The following is a 19,609-nucleotide window of genomic DNA, read 5'->3' as shown; positions in this document are numbered from 1 at the left end:
AATATTGTTGCTACAGACTCCATACAATGTTCTTAGGTTAGTGCAGAACTGAAAAGAAAACATCACATACCATGAACTTGCAGTGTGTTAATTAACTGTAGACCTTTTCTATAGGGTGTCCCTGCTATATACAGTTACCAAACATACATAACAATACTGATCAGTAGCTACCTAACCAAACAGTAGACCCCAGATCTAAGCACTGCTACTTAATTTCCCACCTGCCCCGGCAGACTACCCTTACACATCAGGGAAGGGCTCCAAGTACAGCCAAGAGCACACCGGGCAGCAACAGTGCTTCTGAGAGGAAAATGCAGCTACTAGTCAGAAAGCAAGGGAATGACCTGCCAGTAATATTAGAAATAAAAAGCTGGAGCTCACAATGAGACAATCCTGTTAATGTCTGTTAGGTAATAACAGCTTATCCGAGATGTCTGCTATTGCCCTAATTAAAGCTGACTTCATCATAACCTGTGACCCTTCGAGGCTTTCCATTACAGGCAAGCAGCAGGGAGCTCTCGACTGGTGACTGGAAAGTCAATAGCATCAGACTAATGACATGAAAAAAAATCACGGAGATAAGAGTAGCAAGCAATCTGTCCTGCTATTCTGTACTCTGCTTAGCTTGTCCACAAAACCAGAATCATTCCAACTCCTCTTCAAAAAAACCAACCACAAACCTGAAGTTCTAGGGGTTTTTTTATATCATTGAATTAAAAAAAAAAATCACACCCCTCCCCCCATGTTCTGTTTGCAAATAAAGTAAACATTTAGTAGTAAGTCCTCTAAAGGTTCACAGCAATAGGCAAATGTCTCTTACAAAGAGGGACTAGAGGTGGCTGTTGACAGGATACAACATCTAGTCTGCTCACACTCTCAGTTTTTCCTTTATAGCATTTGTTGACAGGTCAAGTTTTATTATAATCTTGTAACTCTGGAACATTTTGATTCAAGTGAGACATGGCTGATGCTGACCCTCACCAAAGCCAGGTCGTGAGTACAGAACCATGGTGTTCTTACACAAGGAAAAGAACTGAGGGCAAGACAGTTAGAAGTTTTCCTTTGAGTGACATGTGAAAGTGTTACACAAGACGCTTACCTACTGGAAAGCTGCAACTGAATTTACTCATTTATTGACATTTCCTACAAAAGATACAGCTGACAGTATGTAAGACAAGTGCAAATCAGGAGTTTTATTTTTTCCCCTCACATACATAATTAAAAAAGCCAGTGAACACACAAGACAGGAAGTCAGAAAGACTGGACATATTTACAAGACAATTAAGCTATCAAATTTTTTCCATCTTTAAGATCAAGTCATCACAGATTTTCGTTAGTTCATCATTTTCTTTCGTCTGTTGAAGACAAAAAACAGAAGTGAGTTTCAGATATGCCTAAGCTACATTACATCCATGTAACAAGCAAAGTTGCAACAAGTCATGTTTGCCAACACATGGAATAAAAAGTCCATTTACATGCTAGTGACTCATGCAAGTTTATGCTAAAGGACAGTGCATGATGCAGTAAAACTAATGGCATGCATTTCCAGCAATATGACTTTTAATCCTCAAAAAGCTTTTTTCCTTTGAAGGATTCTAACAAAGGAAGCTGATGTGCCTTTACAAAGCATTCTAAGACTAGCTATGCAATATGAAACACTGCAATCAAATTGAATATTGTTCAGGCCATTAATCTTTGTAAGAGTTCAGTCAATACAAAAGAGTCTGTATTAGTGCTAATAGCTTACAAATCTTATGTTTATGAACAAGCTGAACCAGACAGTTATTCAAGATTCATTCCCAGATTCTGCTCTGGGACATGTTTAAGTCTTAGATCGCCATTTCCTTCAGTGGTTCAGATAGCTTCCTGGACAGCAGCCTGGACCAATCACTTCTGCAACCCACCTATGGGAACAAACCTTTTGCTCCAGAAAGTCTAAACATATAGATGATTCTTGACATAACAGAATTGTGCCTTAGGTTTCAATGCCTATTTCCCAAAGCCTGCCAGTACAGCAGCCATCAAAACCAGCACAGATAGCCTGGCTATTTTTAGCACTGGTACAAGGCAGTTCTTGACCTAGTCTAAGGCAATAGCTTGAAGAGACTCACCCATGGCATTTTGACTAACCTTTTGTTCAAGGCTCCTCTCTAAAGACTGGATCCTCATTTGCTCTTTGCGGAGACTGGCTTGTAGTGCTGCAGTCTCTGATTTAGCTTTGCTTCGTACCTGGGCAATTTCCTCATTTGCTCTGAAATGGAAGCAAGATTGTGTTTACATCCCCTTCAGACAGCACAGCAAAACTGTTCACAGAATCATGCTAGATTCTCATACTTTGGATTACTCTTCAAACTGAAAATGTTTTAAGCCAAGTTTTGGCATTAATGAACCATATTCTGCAGCAACTGTGAAAACTATGTATTTCACTGCCAGGACTTGGCTTCTTGACGTATTACTTACTGATGCAGCTTTTCTTCAGCATGTGCCTTTAGTGCCCGGTATCTCTGCTCCTCTTTTTTAATTCTAGCCAGGTATTCTTCAGCACATTTTTTCAGAGCTTCTTCATTCTGTCCCAAGAACAAGAACCTTAGTTAGTTTATGTGCTAGTAGATGCAAGAGTCTGTCCACAAAGGGGCTATTTGACTACACCAAAGTGGCAGTATTTGCTCATCAGAATAACAAGAACAACTGAAGTCCCACAGACCTGCATAGGGACTAAAGTTCAACTCTGAACTTTGCAAACAAACGTTTATTCACTTCCTTTCCCTCCCAACATACTCTGTTTATTTAGTAGCAAACTTTACTAAAGGGGAAAGGTCATTGAAACCAAGGTCACTAATCAGTTTAGTGTGTTTCGTTTTTTAAAATCAGCTTTGCATTAGCTTGCAATTGTCTAAGAATAGCTAGAAATTCAATTACTTCACAGAATCCATGGAAAAATTCAGGCTTTTCACTGTAATGTAAATGAATCCAACATTAACAGCAAAGAAATGCTTAGGGACATGGTTTGGTGGTGGGATGGCAGTGTTAGGTTAACCGTTGGACTTTATAATCTTAAAGGTCTTTTCCAACCTAAACGATTCTGATTCTACGAAAGTTACCTTGGCAGACAAACACTGACACCTTAATTTATTAGCTATTATAGCAAGTTGGAACTGTTGGAAACAAGTGCCAAGACATCCTACTAATTCCAGCTCTTCAGTGTAGCAACCATTTCCAAGTAATGCTTTACCTCTGTGCTAAGGGCTTCTGAGTTTAGGGTGGAGAGATGCAACAGACAAGATGAAGGAACTCTGATATGTTAGTAAAGCAGAAACAAAGTCACAACACAGACATTACGCCTGTTTCTCAAACCAGGACTACCATGAACCTTACAGCAGGCTAGTTCTAAACTTGAGTAAAGAGAGGACATTAAAGAATAACTGAAGGAAAAAAGGAAGGCACTTTGTTTAAACTGAAGGAAGGCACTTTGTTTAAACACCAACTGAATCATTTTTATGCGTTTCATGCAATAAGAAACCACAGCTTGTACTCCTCATTAGCTTCATTCCTCCAGTCCCTGAAGATGCTGCAGAATGAAGGCCTGACTTTACCAAGTTGGTTTTTTTTTTTTAAACTAAAGAACACCCAATAAAGCATTATCACTTTGACTTGTAACAGCAAATCCTCTTTAGCACCCATTCAACATGATGTAGGGGAAACAGGCTGCCCTTATGCAGCAGTTGCTACATGGGAGTCTGTCTCTATGATTAACAGAAAGGCAATATGCATGCAGCAAGAAACAGCGTATTCTTCTGTTTGAAGAAGCTTTGGCTTCTAACAGAGATCTTTATCACACTTAAGACAACCACTAGGTACACCAAACCAGTATTTTTTGAAATCTTTAAACAGACAACTTAACACCTGGTTTTACAGGTAGTGCCTATACTAGCTAATTAATGGCTGCTCTAGAAATTAGTCATTTCCTCTCCATTAAGTCTCATTTATCTTGGAAGGATATTATTTGCATTATAGCATCTTACTTTGCGGTAACCCTCAAGCACTTCTTTCTGTTTTTCAAATCGTTTGAAGAGTTCAGAGAAAGATTTCTCCATAGAGTTCAGATCTGAAATAACTTGTTGCTTCTCTTCCACCATCCTCTGCATTTCTTTCTTTGAAAATTCCTTCTGCTTCTGAGCATCCTCTAAAGAAAGTGGAGTTAACAGGGTTACACTCATAATAGTTATTGCATTAGCATAAAACTAGTTCCATAGTATGAACAGATAACCCCCACACTTTCAATTCTCCCTCTTAAGCAAAAAAGGGTTTCCATAATGTAGCTTCTCCTCTGAAAAGACTGCTTTTAAAGAAGCAGTCATATTCTCTTTATTTGCTACATACTACCTCACACCAACCTTAAGGCCATTAAAATCCAATTATAAGGTGCTTGCCCCAAAGCATTGTTTCTCCTGCAATGTAGTCAAAATACTACACCCAAGTTTACCATAACAGGAGCCTCAAATGTTGTGACAGAAGCAAGGCATCAAAAAATATTTGTTTTCATTAAATATACACAATAGCTGGAAGATCTGGAGGAGACTTGGATAACAAGCTAAACTAGCACAGCAAACTCTTTCAGGACAATTTTTGTTAGCATACCTGAGCTATGTTTCTCATAGGCTTAAAGCAGCACAAAAACCCCTTGACATTAAATATTATGTCTCCTTAAAGAACTAAATTTAAGCAAGGTACAGATTTGGCTATTCAGCTCTAAACTAGAAGAATATACCCATACAACAAGAGTTTCATTTAATGTCTTCCTAGCTTTGAAGGCACAAACTTGACTGAAGCAAAGGCCAGGTCTGTCCAGCAAGAATCCTATGGATAGCTTATCACTTAAATGAGGTCAGATAATAAACAGTTAAACACAAGATGCAGACAACTGCATCTGCCAGCTGTAATAAACCAACAGCTCACACTCCACTAGAGAATAAGAAACAAAGTTAGATGTGTTCACCCCTGATTCAGGAAGTCATCGTTACCTACCAAGTGATATGTCTGTATGAATATGTGTAAAAGTGTTACTCTAACTACCATGTCTGAAACCTTACACTCACCCTGGAAGCACCTGAAATATTCACGCCATCAGAAGTGAAAAAGTACCAACTTCAGTTAGTAACCTTAGGCTAAGCATGCCCCACCCCTCCCAAGCCATTCAAAGTGTAAATATGGAACTTACCCATCATTTGTGTTATTGTACCTTCAAACTCAGCAACTATTTTTCTAAAAAAACATGAAAAAACAATGTTGAACATAAGCTAGAAAAAGCAGCTGGAGTAAGTGACTAGATACAAAAATCAAGACAGATTCATACCCCATTTCCTTGTATTCCATATGAAGCTTATCATACTTCTTTTTCCATTCCTGTGTCTCCAACTGTTTCTCTTGAACCTTTGAGGGAAAAATAAACTTATTTCTTGCACAGGAAGAGATACAAGGTTTGATACTCAGAACGGTCTAAAGGGCAGCTTAGGTATAGTTATAACTTGATATGGAGAAAACCAGTTCTTACTGCTTAACAGATTCACAATTAAGTGTTCCATTACAAAGTTGAGCCAAGCAAGATGTAGATTAATATGTGGACTTCACATACATGATTCCCACTCAATGTTACCAATCTCTCAAGATCAGAGCCAACTCAGCTAACCTCTTGGCTATTCTTACTCATCTTATATGTAGATCATTGTTCCTTGGCCAGTAACATTCTCTCAAGTAGTAATATTTTTTCAAGTGACATGTATTTCCCTTTTATTTACAAGGCAGACAAAATAAGCCATACAAAACTGCTCATCTTAACACAGGAACGAGCAAACACCAAAAGATGACCTTTTTGTTGGGAGTCATTTGTATCTAACATTTAATCCTCCCCCTACCATGTTTCCAACTTTAAAGACACCTCAGTTCATTTAAGCATAGCAATACTGATTTGATTACTGAATCAAAGCAGAACCCACAGTAACAGTATTAAGCAGAATAAGCACTCTTTGCTAAATGCCTTGTGCAAACTACGAACTTAATTTTGTCCTGGGGTTTCTATCAAGAACTGTAACACTGATAGTGGACTGCAGTGTGGGAGGCCTTCAATGGTAAGCGGCCCAAAATACATAAAACCCTTGAATTTTAAACAAGGTGAGAGCACCTGCTGATTTGCCCTCAAACTTGCATGATATACTGCAGTACATTCATTTTCAGTATTTTGGAGTAAACTCATTTTAAATATACTGTAATATTTTAGATGACGAAGTGGGGGACGGTGAAAAAAGAATGTACCAAAACAAAGAATTAACAATAGTTCGGCTACAAAATGTTACAAAAGCAAAAACATGTGAAGATGGAAACCAGTTAGAAACTTTCATTTTCAAACTCAGAAATGGTTCAGTAGACCCAGAAAAGCATGCTTTCATACTGTATTGTATATGCATGTACATATATATACACACCAAGTGCTGTATTTGCCCAGGAGAAAAACACTTTTTTCCCCCCCTCTACTCCCACTCTCAAGTTGTTTCACCAAAGTCATCTTGAAAGACAGACTAAATTTTAAGTTATTATAATAATTCCAAGCATTTAAGTGACATGCAGCTGGAGTCATCTAGTCACACCTGTCTTATTACAGCTATGTTCACATGCTTAAAATAGTTCTTTGAAATGAGAGATTAGAGCACCAATGTGAAGATATTATAAGCTTTACCCCCTGTTATTACATAAATTCTTCTTCATTTTAGATCAATGTACTAGGTGCTGTTCCCTGCCAAAGCTGCGCTTGTTTTCCTGTACTAGACAATATGCTGGGTAAAAGTGTCCTTCTAAATGACAGAAAGCAAGAGTTACTCCTAGAAAAGCTAGTATCTTCATACTCTAAGGGAAAAGAATAACTTAAGCAAGCAAATAATCATGAGTCATCTTTGTTTGGTGTCACTGCCTGCAGTATAGCTAGTCAGGAATTCTGAATGCTCTATTTTCTTCTGAAGTTAATTTTGATGTGACAGAATTAGGTTTAAGGACATTTATGCTTAAGAACTCCTATTATTTAGTATTTGTAAGGTTACATAGGCCAGAAGCCATAATGATTCAAGTACTCAGATTTTGGAAGTAAGTGTATACGTAACTCTTCTTGCATCAGTAAGATGGGGTCCAAAAGCAATTTCTGTAGTGCTGTAGTTACAGAATATGCTTGAAATCCCACCAACTACTACTACCCTCCTCCATTAATGTTCTTCTCCTCCAGAGTGAGCTCCAGATCTCACTTATATTAGCTGAACATTCTCTTGTGCCTCCTCATCACACACACAAAAAAATTACTAGTGCACTGAATTGACATCAGTTTTATCTTGCTTTAAGGAAATAATTGTATCAGAAGCAGCCACTCCACCCCATAGGCAAGAACATACCTAGTTTAATGAAAAGTATTCAGATCACTGACATTAAACCTAACCATTCAGTCTGGTAACAGATGCTTTTGATTACTAACTGGTTCTAAGGCAGAACCTGACTAATAGTGAAGTTCACTGTATTTCCTTAGATATTAGCTCTGAAGGAGTTCTATGCCTACTCCTCCTATCAAGTCCACAGCAAGGTTTTCACAATGAGATGCTTATGTCAAGCATGGAAAGAATTACCAAGCATAGATATTTCTACCAGATAATCTGAACAAGAGGGACTTTCAAGGCTATGCAGAGTTCTGCTTCGGAAGGGTCACCATACCTCTCTCTTAACCAGTTCAACAGCTGCATCCATGTCTTTTTGGCTATATTTTAGGACATCTATAATAGCATCCACTGCAGTGTTTGTGGAAGCAGCAAAAGGGAGTGGAGAAACATCACTAGTTAGGGAGCCTGGAATTAGGGGACCTGTGTCCTGTGAGGAAAAAAAAAAGCAGAGTTTCAACAGATTCCTGTTTTCATGCCATTGATCAGCTGTATGCAGGTTATTCGATGCTAAGTCAACATATTTTACTTAAACACCCAGAATACCTCCATTAACTCTGTAAGCATAACTTTCTTACTTTGTAGATTGTTTTAGAACAATGTAGTCATCTTTAAGGTGTAACAGGAACTGCTATCCACCAATTACAGCTATCAGAAACAAAGCAGATGACACCATGCTGTTCCCCACCAGTAAAAGAGGCACGATTTCAGGATGAACTGCTGCGTGCAGATCTGTTCATAACAGGCTGTTCAAGCTATAAACCTTAGAACCATAGAGCATTAGGTTTAATCAAAGACGTGCTTTTCATCCCAGCAGTGCAATTAAAATACAAGCTTGTCTTATTTCAGGCAGCTGAAGCCACAAAAAAGATTTCTTGACTATTCTTAAAAACAGCTCAAATTCTCCTAGACCATGTACAGTGTCACCAGTTTCCACAAAGAAGATCTTTAATACTTAAGAAAGTGAAGTCCATCAAAAATTCAACTTTGACATAAGTGAGTATCCAACCTGGTTTTTAAGATAGCAGTTTAAACAAGCGTTAAGTATTTTGCAGTCCTTAGAATACTTGCATAAGTCTTAAGTCCAGAACCTAGTGCATCCCTTTCCTAAAACAGGAACATGAAACCTGGTACCATTCCTGGACCCTTACCGAAGTTGTAAAAGTTCCCAGAAGATCTAGTCCTTTTGGTTTTTCTTCATTTTGAAGGCTCACTGCAGGCTTTTCAGCTTCCTCAAGCAATTTACTTAAATCAGCAACAGGACTAAAAATGAACAAACACCATTATACTCAAGCACTGCCTTTCTTTGTAAAGCCACATACTACAGCCTAGACCAAGTCAATACCTACCCATGTTGAAGCGGAGCTGTCATAATATTCGTATTTGTTTCAATACTACCAGAAAGTGGTTTTCTCGGACTGTCTCTCAATAGAGGGTCAAACTTCAAATACAGCGACTGTTTCCTCAAGGCAGACTCTTTGAACTGATGGGAAAGAGGCATAAGCTGGCAGATCTGCTGCTTCATAGCATCACACACATCCTGCACATGCACATAAGTAGTCCTCTGGAGAGAGGGTGAGCCTATTCTTCGGTGGCCAGAGCATTGTTCTCAGGAGAACAATTATGTAAGAGAACTCTGTGCCCACACACTTACGCCCTTATGTAATATCAAGCAAATTCAGTCTGCTCACAGTCAGAACCAAAAGGGCAAACATTTGTGAACTACTCAAAACCAGCAGAAGACACTGGTAGGTTATTGTAAGCTGAACGAGCAGTGTATGTCACTCTGTCTTTGCTCCTACAATAAGCACAAACACAGCATGATCAAAAAACAATTTCAATTCAGCATACTCACTGTCTATTCAGAGCCACTCCTACTCTGGACCAAAGTAGGAGAAAGAATAACTAAGCTGAACTGATTAAAACATGACATGCCCAATTTAGAGACAGATTTCCTGAAACTGCCCATAAAACAGAAGAGCTTAGGAAAAAAAAATACTTTGAAAACAATGATCCTGCACTTTCAAAGCATTATGTTCTTGCAGTTTTGGCAACCAGAGAGGTGGAACTTCATCCATTTCAGTTTCACTGCTATTAAAGAAAAATAGCACCTCTGCAGACTCAAAGCAAGAGACCTCTGAGCCTTAGCAGAATTGATTATAGCTACATTTCCTTCCACTACCACCCCCTGCCCAGCCTTGTTGACACATTCCTTTGGAATAGAATCTATATTTCTGTGGGCAAGTTCAAAGTGAAGTTATTTCACAAAAACATTTAAGGCTTAATAGTTTTGTTTTCCTTCCCTCTCCCCTCTGCCAGGGGGGCAAACAAAACATTTCAATGTCATACTTACTGATGAAGTCCCAAACTGTTCCAGATAGTCTATTTCTATGCCCATTCCTAGAACTGGAAAAGAAGGAAATGATAGAATAAAGATGCAATATTGTCATTGTCTTACAATGAGACACCCACAGACAGAAACAAATAGGTATGTACATAAAGCAAGTAAATTCCTGCTCCCATCTCATGAGCTCTAGTTTTTCATTTGCTAACAATACTGTATTTCTATCTGGACCTGGAAAAAAAAAATCAAATTAAAAAAGTCAGGCAAAGATTTCCAAGCTAAGCAAACTTACAGCTTCTATTTTTTCCCAAATACCTGTAAGAATATGTAGAATTTAATACACAGTTGAAGATCTTCTGTTGTTCTATAGTTAAAGTGGCAAGGACACTCAGATATTCTCTTTCATACAATGCCCCATAAAACAGTAAGATTGCCACTCTCACTTAAAATTAGCATACAGCTGAGATTTGAACAATGAAGTTATAGCCATTTCTCAATACACTGATATCACCCAGATATCAAGATAAGCAACAGACTGCACTGCAGTCAAATAATTTGGTCATCCTTCCACAAAAAGCTCCTACAGGGAATAACGCTTCTATGTGGTTAAGTCATAGCTATGCAGTAAGCTTTAAAGACAGGCATGGAAGTGTAAAAAGACCATCCACAGTGCAATATGAAATCAGTATTCAAGTAGTGCTAAGCCCTGCAGTAATCGACAAGACTCATAAGTACAGGCAGTTGCATAGCCCTAGCACTCTCATTTTAGTAAGTCCTTAATACCCAAAATTATTTTAAGGGAGTGTTTTCTTCAGAACAGAAAGCTGCCACTGAAACAAGAGATTGTCTCTGTACCAGCCTAAATTTCATCCTTCCAGGCAGCTGAACGTTAATAGCCAGCTTTTTGAATTTAGCTTAATCCAGAAAAAGTTAGAAATACACTTAGGTACCCTTCCCACACTGGCTAGGCATCGTAGGCTTTACGGTCCTTTCAGAATAGCAAGATGAAAGACAAACTAGAATCAATGCCAAAACTGAGGTAGAGAAATACATACAGAGAAGTTATTGTAACAGTATCTTTTCAGTCTGTTCTAAAGAAATGCCCTTACCTTCTGATGATGGTCTGAAGAGCTCTTCAGACTCAGCGTTAGCAGTCTGCTCATCTACTGTTCTTTCAGCTCTGTGGGAACTAGGTTTAATTTCTTCTGCAGACATAGACTTTTTTCCACTGTCAGCAGAAACCAAATTATCTTGAGGGGGCACATTAGCTAGAGACATCTTAGATGGGCTCATTTGCTTCTCCTGATGAGAAAAACAATCCTTTTTACTGTTAAAATAATTATTTAAATGATCAAATTGGTTTGTCATAAACTAGCTGGGCAGCCAGCATAATAAACTGAGAGTTCACAGGCTTAGAAACTAAGCTACCCACACCGGGTACAGCTCATACTATACAGGAGTCACTTTTTTTTTTGAGTCCACACCCTTATGTTTGTCCTTGTAACTACTGATCAAAAAAGATACTAATACCAAGGTACCAATTTGGCTGTCTCTGATGTTACCTTCAAAAGACAAGTCTGCACAGTTGATATTCATTCTAGAGCTGCTAAAGATGCATAAAACCACTAATTCTTAGACAAAATACCAAACATGTGTTTGACGAAGTTAAGTCAAAGAACTGTGTTTCATGGAACAACTCTGTAAGAACCAGCTATCTTTCCTGTACCTTACCATGGTAATCTCTCCTGGAAGTTCAGCTTCTGCTTGAACTCCTAGCTTGTCTTCTACCACACTCTGTTTGCCGATTTCCCTAAGAAAAAAAACACCACCACAAAATCCAAGTCACGCAGACAGTTCTGGATTTTTTATTACCAGATGTACTGAAGCATTGAACAAAGTAAGTTTCTTTGAGTTTCTACTGCCACAGTACAGGAAGCTTTGTGGAGGGTGGGGATGTAAATTCACTGCCTTGCCAGGTAACAAATGACAAAGCTCTCCCTCCATCAGAAGCAGTGTTATCTGAGAAGCAGAAACTCACTGCAGCATCACTTATTCACTTAACACTGTTCTCTTATTCCCATTTGTTAAGCTCATTTTTATTTTTTTTAATTAAAGATAGGCATTTTGTTTAATTAAGAACAAAATTACAAGCAGTCTGCTGCTTTTTCCAAAGTAATGCAGTGATTATTGGTGTAAAGCACCGACCTTCATTAGAGAAGTCAAATACTTTAGTTACAGCTGACAGCACAAATGTAACTTCTCACCTTGGTAAACAGTTCCTGATCATGTTACACAGGGAGCAAGAGAGCAAACATTTCTGTCAAATGAACACCTTGTGCCAGTCTAGTTCTGGTAAGCACCTGGCTATCTATAGTAATGCTGACATTTTAATAGTTAGACTTTCTAGGAAAGGCAACACAGCATCTCTCATTCTCAAAAAGTTTTATGTGGTGCCAAACCCCACAACTTTAGTGACAGGCCTTTTTAATGGAGATAGCATTCAGATACCAAGAACATGCAAGGAAAAAACAGCACCTCAGAGTTCAGCCAGGACACTAAGCAGAGAAAAGAATTGCCTAGTCCCTTCACATGCTGCATGGTGTGCGCTGCTGCCTGCTTACCTGTTTTTTGAAAGACAGCAGCAGTCACCTCATTCTCCACATTTTACTCTAATCTTGGAGAAGCGGGGAAAGAGCCACTTGACCAAGGCACTAATGCTCTTTCCATAAAAGCCTGTTCCCTCCCCTTCCTCCAGATTCAAGAACATCTTTTGCCCAGAGCTAGCCACCTCAGGATGGTTCCCCTAATGAGATCTTTGCTGCTGCAAGATATTGTGCAAGCCATGCAACAGGCTCAGCCAACCTCAGAGGAAGTCAAGGAGAACACAATCAACTAGTTAGAGATGCCACCTAACTATCTTTCCCTCGCATGAGTTCAAGGTGCTTCGACATTCAGCTGCAGATTTACTTACGGACTTTTGGGTTCTCTGGTCTCAAGAGTTTCACAGGTACTTGGTCTGTTATCTTGCTCCACTGGAAGAGGCTCCCTTCTTGATGAGGTACCATCCTGCTCCTCTTCCAGGTGAGATTTCTGAGGGCTAGGTTTAGAACACTTGGGTGAGCTGGAAATTTTAGAGCCTCCTCCAAACGGGTTAAAGTTTGGGTCATCAAATTTGTCCCACTCAAATTTATAAGATGCTTTAGGGACAGGGATTTCATCTTCCACGTTACTTTTATTTTGCATTTCAGTGTTCTCTGTTTTCATTTTGGTAACAGGAGTTTTTTTGGAAGGTGGCTTAATTCCAGGTCTTTTACCTAGTTTCTTCGGAGGTGGCTTTCTAGCAGTGGCATTATCAAAGTCAAATTCCAGCTTTACTGGTCCAGGCTTGGTGATACCAGGCTTTTCTGCAGGTTCCTCTTTGGAGACAGCCAGCTCTTCTGCAGAGGCTTTTTCTGCTGCTGACACATTCTGAAGCTTCGATTCCTCAGTTTTAGAAGAATTAGTTATGTCAGAACTACTGGGACCTAAGTTGCCAGATAACTGTAGAGGAGGTGTAGGCACTTCTGCTAATTCCACTGAATTATCAATTTGGCTCACATCTATGGAAGCAGATTTCACATCCTGCACAGAGTCACCGATTGCTTGCTTAGGGGACAGCTTAGATTTGTTACGCTCCAGCTCTCTCGATACAGATTCTTTTCCAGAGAAAGGAGTCTTCTCTTCACCTGAGCACTCTGTACTTCCTGTGGTTGAAGCAGAAGAAGCTGTATCATCCAGAAGAGAATCATTACTTTTTCCAGAAGTTCTCTCAGGGCTGCTAGATGCTCTTACAGGAGACTTTTGCTGATTTCCAGGGGAATGCTGCAACTGCACTGAACTTTGGAAGGGATTGATGTCATTTAAGTTATCAAAATCAAGATTGTAAGAACCTCGACTCTTCACTGGCATCTCATCATCTGGGTAAGGAGCTGCACTGACCTTCTCTGGCATTTGTGTATTTATCACTGTATTTGCTTCAGCTTCAGTCTTTTGTTGACATGCACTGCATTTAAAAAAGAAGTCAGATCACACATGCTACAACTATTTAGACATCATTTGAAATCATCTTTAGAAAAATATTTGCACAAGTTTTGTATACAAGCTTTGCATGCTCAGAGTAATCTGATTTTTTTTCTGACATAAGGCAGCCAACAGCAAAATACCGTAACAGCAATTCAGTTGCCACCTAAGCAGTCAGACATTGCAAGCTCTGATACACACCAACTATAGGGAAATCAATCCTTGAAATTAGTCAGTATCCTTAAGCTGTCTGTTCTATACAGCTATGTTACCTCATACCAGTCATCACTGGAGACTGCTCTACTCACTACAGCATACAGACATTTCCATTTCACTAGACAGTGAAACATACATGGCTTAGGAGGAGATATCAACAATAAGATCAAACACAGGCACAATTAGTAGTACATCTTCATGTAGATTCATCTATGAGTCATGACAGACTCACAAGACTAAGACCAAACCGAGCCATGATTCAGGTTCTCCCATTCTAGTCATTACTTTGGGCATTCTGGCACATTTTTTCACCCTAGAAGTATGCACCAGCATTTCATCTCTAAGGGCCTACATACCAAAACAGAACCTGGACTTCAGGCACACTACAGTCTGTACAACAGCAGATCCTTAAGAGCAAAGCAGTATGCAAGAAAATACTTCTCTGAAAGAGAAGATTCTCTACCAGAAGAAACAGGTTAAAGAGAGTTTGTGTACTCACTACTGCTGCGTATTCTACAAGTTACTGCTCTCCACTTTATTTCCCCAAACCCAACTTTTGAGGCTTAGCCTCAGACTACAGAGAGTTAAGCCATTACTTCCTGAAACAGGATTTCCTCCCATTGTTTTGTCCCTCCGTAAAGTTGTTATTTCTATGCGCCAACCGTATCTGCTGCAGAACAGAACATGATTAAAAGCCACTCACTAGAAACACCACTTAGATAAACCCGAAAGCCCAGGCGGGAGGCAGGAGCTCAGGAAGTCCTTCTCACCCAGTCTGATGCCTCTTCCCTGCAATAGTTCAGCCCCAGGCTCCTTCAACTACTCAGGCCCCTCCCATTCTCCTTCAGTGTTTAACCTAGTAAATGCCAGTCAAGAGCAAGGTACTGCTTAAAACTGGAATTAAGCTGAGTCTAGGCAATAGTGACCCCCTCCAGCAGCACCCAGTCCTTTAGCTGATCTGCTACAAACCAACCCTTGCATTTTAAAAGTAGAAAGCGCATGTACAGCAAAAGCAACGTCTCAGCACATGATTATGCCCTAACTAAAACTAATTTGGTGCTAGCCCTTTTAACTCCCTTGAACCTTATATATACACACTGAATCTTCGTTTATTCATGTGAGCAGTAAGTTTGGGACATAAATGCAAATAAGTCATTTAACCGTGGTGCCTAGCTCAGAAACACTTTTCTAAACTAGAGCATACATGCAACTTAACAGCTAAAGCAAACCTATACATTTAAAGAATATTTAAGTGTTACTATCTTTCTCCCTTCTCAAAAAAGAACTGGGGTCAAATAAAAGTATTGGGTAGTTAAAAGCAAGCGAAAGGACATGTGTCCTTGCATAAAACAAAGCTAAGAACTGAAACTTCTTGCCACCGGGAATTACAGATGTCAGATGTTTATACAAGTTTAAAAAGAGGCTAAAAAATTCAGTAACAAAAATACACATAAAGGCCTATTAAATAATATTGTATTATACCATTATAACAATATTTCTAGTAAAGAAGAGTTGCAAAACCACAAATTGGAGCACTGTAGACTTTATACTCTTCTCTAGACAGCTACCATAGGCCACTTCGAGGCCCAGGCTGCTAGACTATAAAGGCACACAAACTTGTTTGTACTAGGGATTGATGTTGTATTCACTTTGTGTTGCTAGATTCTCTTTAATCTTAATACTCATTGACTCAAGGTGTCAATTCAAGCTAACCTTGCATCCTAAGGAGAAAAATCTTAAGAGATAAAACCATACTTAACATACAAGAGAAGAAAATTTAAGGCTTAGCTTTAAGGATTAGCTTCAGAATAGTTGTAGTCTCCATGAAAACCTTACGGTATGAAACAGTTTTGTATTCTCTGCCTAACATGTCTCTTAAACTATTTACCCATATCATAAGTCATCCTGACAAAATCAGTTACTGAGTTCTATTTCAGAGTTCAGTATTCAATATTACAACTAAGATAAAATTTTCTTAAAAGTAATGACAGTTATCTTTGAAGAAGAGTTCGCACACGCAAAGTCAGCATTAATTTTGGCCTTTTTGTGCAGTTAACACCTTGTTATAAAATACAAAATTACATTTTAACTATACAGATTCATAATGGAGAAAAATTAACTTGAGTATGTCCCACATTGCTAGTACTACTAGCAGTGAATACATTACTTACTCAATACTGACAGGTGCAGATAAAAGATCATCCACCAAGGCTTCACTGTAATCATCAAGTGTAAACGTAGCATCAAGTTTGTCCATCATAGTAGGACTTAAGATTTTTCGAGTCTGGGGATCTCTTAGAGGAGTTTGAAAGGTCACCTTTAAGAAAGGGGGCAAGGGAGAAGAAAAAGGAAGAACATGAACACCACGCTATTTTCAAGCTCTAAATAGCATACGCATTCAGTAACAGAGATCACAGAAGATGAAAGAATGTAATAAATACAATAGCAAAACTTTACCTTCATAGCTTTGGCCACACTTTTTGGTGGCAAGTTTTCTTTCTGGGACAACCGTAGAATGGAAGGTCTCCCTGTAGGTTCTGGTGGTGCAAAGAAAAAGCCACAGTCTTCCGCTGTTAGATCATCACTGACATTTCCTCCGTTTTCTCCATTTTCTGCATTTAAAATCTGCAGACTCATTCTAGAACATCAACACATACAACATCACAGCATGAATGAGAGGGTGTGGTCAGCCAGATGCACTTTCAGATAATCAAAGAAGTTGGAAGCCTGGCACTGGCTAGCAAAGATTAACAGCTTCAAAAGAATTTTTAGAAGTATTGGAAATCTTCATGTGAAAAGTTAGCTCTCAGAAGACTCCGAAAGCATCTAAATGCAGCACTGCACAGCCTAGACCACTAACAGAAGCAGAGGGGAAGTCAATTGTTTATATTATGCTTTCCACAGTTAACATCATAATCTTACTAATTAAGCTGCCCATCCTTTAAAGGAAGCTCTGTCATTTGCAAGTTTCTTCATTCCCAACCCCTTAAAACCAGCGGTGACATACAGTCACATCTCTTGCAGTTTTACTTGGCTAGATGCCCCATTACAGCTTTTGCAAGGGGCTGATGACAATCACTTCTCTATTTTATTCACATGGTCTCATTACTGAATTGTACATCAGTAAACAGCAAACACAAATCTGGTTAGTTAAGGTGTGTTTAGGATCAGGGTCCTGACTAAAATTATCCAGCTTTTTCCTGCACTGTCTGAACACATCCTGCTTTTGTAAAACATGTACTTAAGAATCCTTTGCAGCACAGACATTATTGGTATGCATACCTTTTAAATTATATTTTTTCAGATATCTTTTTTTATATGTAGTTCTTACATTGGCCATGCACAAGCTTTAGTAGACCAGATTGGCTGAATACACTAGTATTTCAAGTGTGTAGTTTCAAAGACTTGAAACTACAGCTTGCATCACATCTAAGATTAAGGATGAGAATAAATTAGAAGCAGAGAAAGAACACATTTCAAGTATCCCAGGCAAGCCAGCACATTATAGGTACTTAACTCTGTCTACCTTTTATTCCCATTGGAGCCTCTGCTGTTCTTAAAAGTTTTAACATTAATACCCATTGATGCTACTGCTGCTTCTTTAAAACAGAAAAACAACAACAGAAAAAAGGACCAGAGCACAAAAGGCACGTTAAGCAAGATCTAGGCACAACCACTGTCCATGAAGGATGACCCCTGAGCAGCAGAGTTATCTGTCAAACCACTAACAAAGAGCTTTCCTAAGAACTGATGTGTTATCTTGTACCACCTACGCAAGATAATCACTATCATCAAGTGGAAGAGATGTTGGCTTTCTGCAATGGATAACCATTCCAAATGATCTCAAGTGCTTGATTTGACCAAACAGCTAATCCTTAGCTTATTTCTCCACTTCCCATCATGCAGTCAAGACTAATCCAGAAAATCAGCTGAGGAAGACTCCAAATTCTTGTCTTCATTGCCATAAGGAGGTAACAAGAACACTCCCACTGAAAATTTACGTCATGTTTTCAATCTCATTGCCCTTACGTATTCAAATTTCTGTAATTAAGTCTCTTGCACACATTTCATACTCTCCACTGAACTCAGTTGCTTTGCCCGCAAGGCCAACAACAGCACTTTTAATCAGCAATGGAATGCAAACAATGGCTACAGCAGCAATGGCAAGCCAAGCACGCCTGTATTAGCTATTTCTTCATTCCTTTATTCTTCATCACATTCATACTTTAGCCCAAGTTATTTTATCCATAAAGTATTTTTACATTAACAACTTTTAGAGCTTCAAGTGAACATTATTGCTTTCCTTCATTTCAAACTAAAATTGAGACAACAGATCAAGTGGATCTTCACAGACTGTAGCCATTGACTGTAATTACTTTAGAAACTAAGTCTAGGACATGATAAAGTCAGCAAGATCTCCCAAAACAAGCTCCATAAGCAGGGGAGGTTTGTTTGGAGACTTCCTCAGGTTTGTCAGAGCTACTTGTGTACCATTGCTAAACCAGATTCAGATCATTAAAATACCCAATAAATTGACACCATATGCATACACCACACCTGCCCAGCATTTTAAATATTAAATCTAAAAATGAAACTCCTCTCTAGGATTAAGTCATTCAAATAATTCAGCATTTAAAATATTTGTAATCAAGATTTGGTCTAAAAATCTATTTCACAAGTACATTGGCTAGTAGCTGCGATAAAGCGAAAGGGAGGCTTTATTAAAAACATCTGTTTGTTTAGAGTGGTTAGTGTCCAATGCATGCAAGCAAGCACGGTGAAAGGCAGCAAGTTTTCCCACTAGAGCCAGTCAATGTCCACAAAAATGAAGCTGCTCTGCATTTTAGAAGAATATTTATCCAAGCACAAGCAGCAGTCTGTCATTCTGTATTTGAGAATGAACATAAATTCAATTACATCAGATAATTAAACCTCAGGTACCTACCATTTGTAAATTGAAGGCTTCATGGCAACTACCTGTTATTTAATAATCACTGGGGCACAACACCCAAAACACAATGTGATGTGAAATGCAAAAAAAAAAAGCCGCTGGACACGCAGGGCAAAAATGCCATTTTTCTACGTAATGACCCTTCTGAACTCCTCCAGCAGCCGAGATGCAGAGCGCCTGCTCACAGAGAGTAACTTGGGACGTGCTGCGAATATTTCCATACAAACTGACACAGGGCTGAGTGCTGTAGATTTTCTTTAGTGCCAACGCCTCAATTCGGAATAAATACACACCCCCGGTTAAGCGACTCCTTCATAATGGCGCCCTTCCCCACAGCACACAAGTCACCCCACTCTCTACAGACCATTCTGAGGAAGGGGAACCCGCAGCAGTTTTAGGAGCCCCGGCCCAGCCGGCCTCCTTACCCTCCGGAGCGGGCACTCGGGGCCGGCAGCTCACGGCAGCGGGACACGGGGCGGGGAGGAGCAGCGCGGCCGGGGAAGCACCGCCCCCGCGCCTAGCCCTGCTTTAAGTAAAAAAAAAAAAAACCCAAACAAAAAAAAACCACCCCAC

General features: G+C 39.3%; 1 protein-coding gene across 1 annotated transcript; it reads right to left on the bottom strand.

Moving 5' to 3' along the window:
• Window positions 1–1,117: 1,117 nt before the first annotated feature.
• On the bottom strand, window positions 1,118–19,512 carry TACC3 (transforming acidic coiled-coil containing protein 3). Its single transcript, XM_035891430.1, has 16 exons — window positions 19,031–19,512; window positions 16,543–16,723; window positions 16,257–16,402; window positions 12,782–13,852; window positions 11,542–11,620; window positions 10,920–11,112; window positions 9,820–9,872; window positions 8,816–8,949; window positions 8,618–8,729; window positions 7,744–7,896; window positions 5,354–5,430; window positions 5,219–5,262; window positions 4,023–4,183; window positions 2,461–2,567; window positions 2,131–2,251; window positions 1,118–1,355 (listed from the first exon to the last, which is right to left on the bottom strand). Exons 2-16 carry the CDS (start codon window positions 16,720–16,722, stop codon window positions 1,290–1,292), a joined length of 2,697 nt encoding a protein of 898 aa, XP_035747323.1. The 5' UTR covers window position 16,723; window positions 19,031–19,512; the 3' UTR covers window positions 1,118–1,289.
• Between the last annotated feature and the right edge of the window lie 97 nt (window positions 19,513–19,609).

This window comes from Egretta garzetta, unplaced genomic scaffold (genome assembly GCF_000687185.1).
Source record: "Egretta garzetta isolate BGI_Z169 unplaced genomic scaffold, ASM68718v1 scaffold183, whole genome shotgun sequence".
Lineage (NCBI taxonomy): Eukaryota > Metazoa > Chordata > Aves > Pelecaniformes > Ardeidae > Egretta > Egretta garzetta.
The sequence above is the reverse complement of the archived record's forward strand: the minus strand, read 5'-3'. Positions and strand labels throughout refer to the sequence as shown.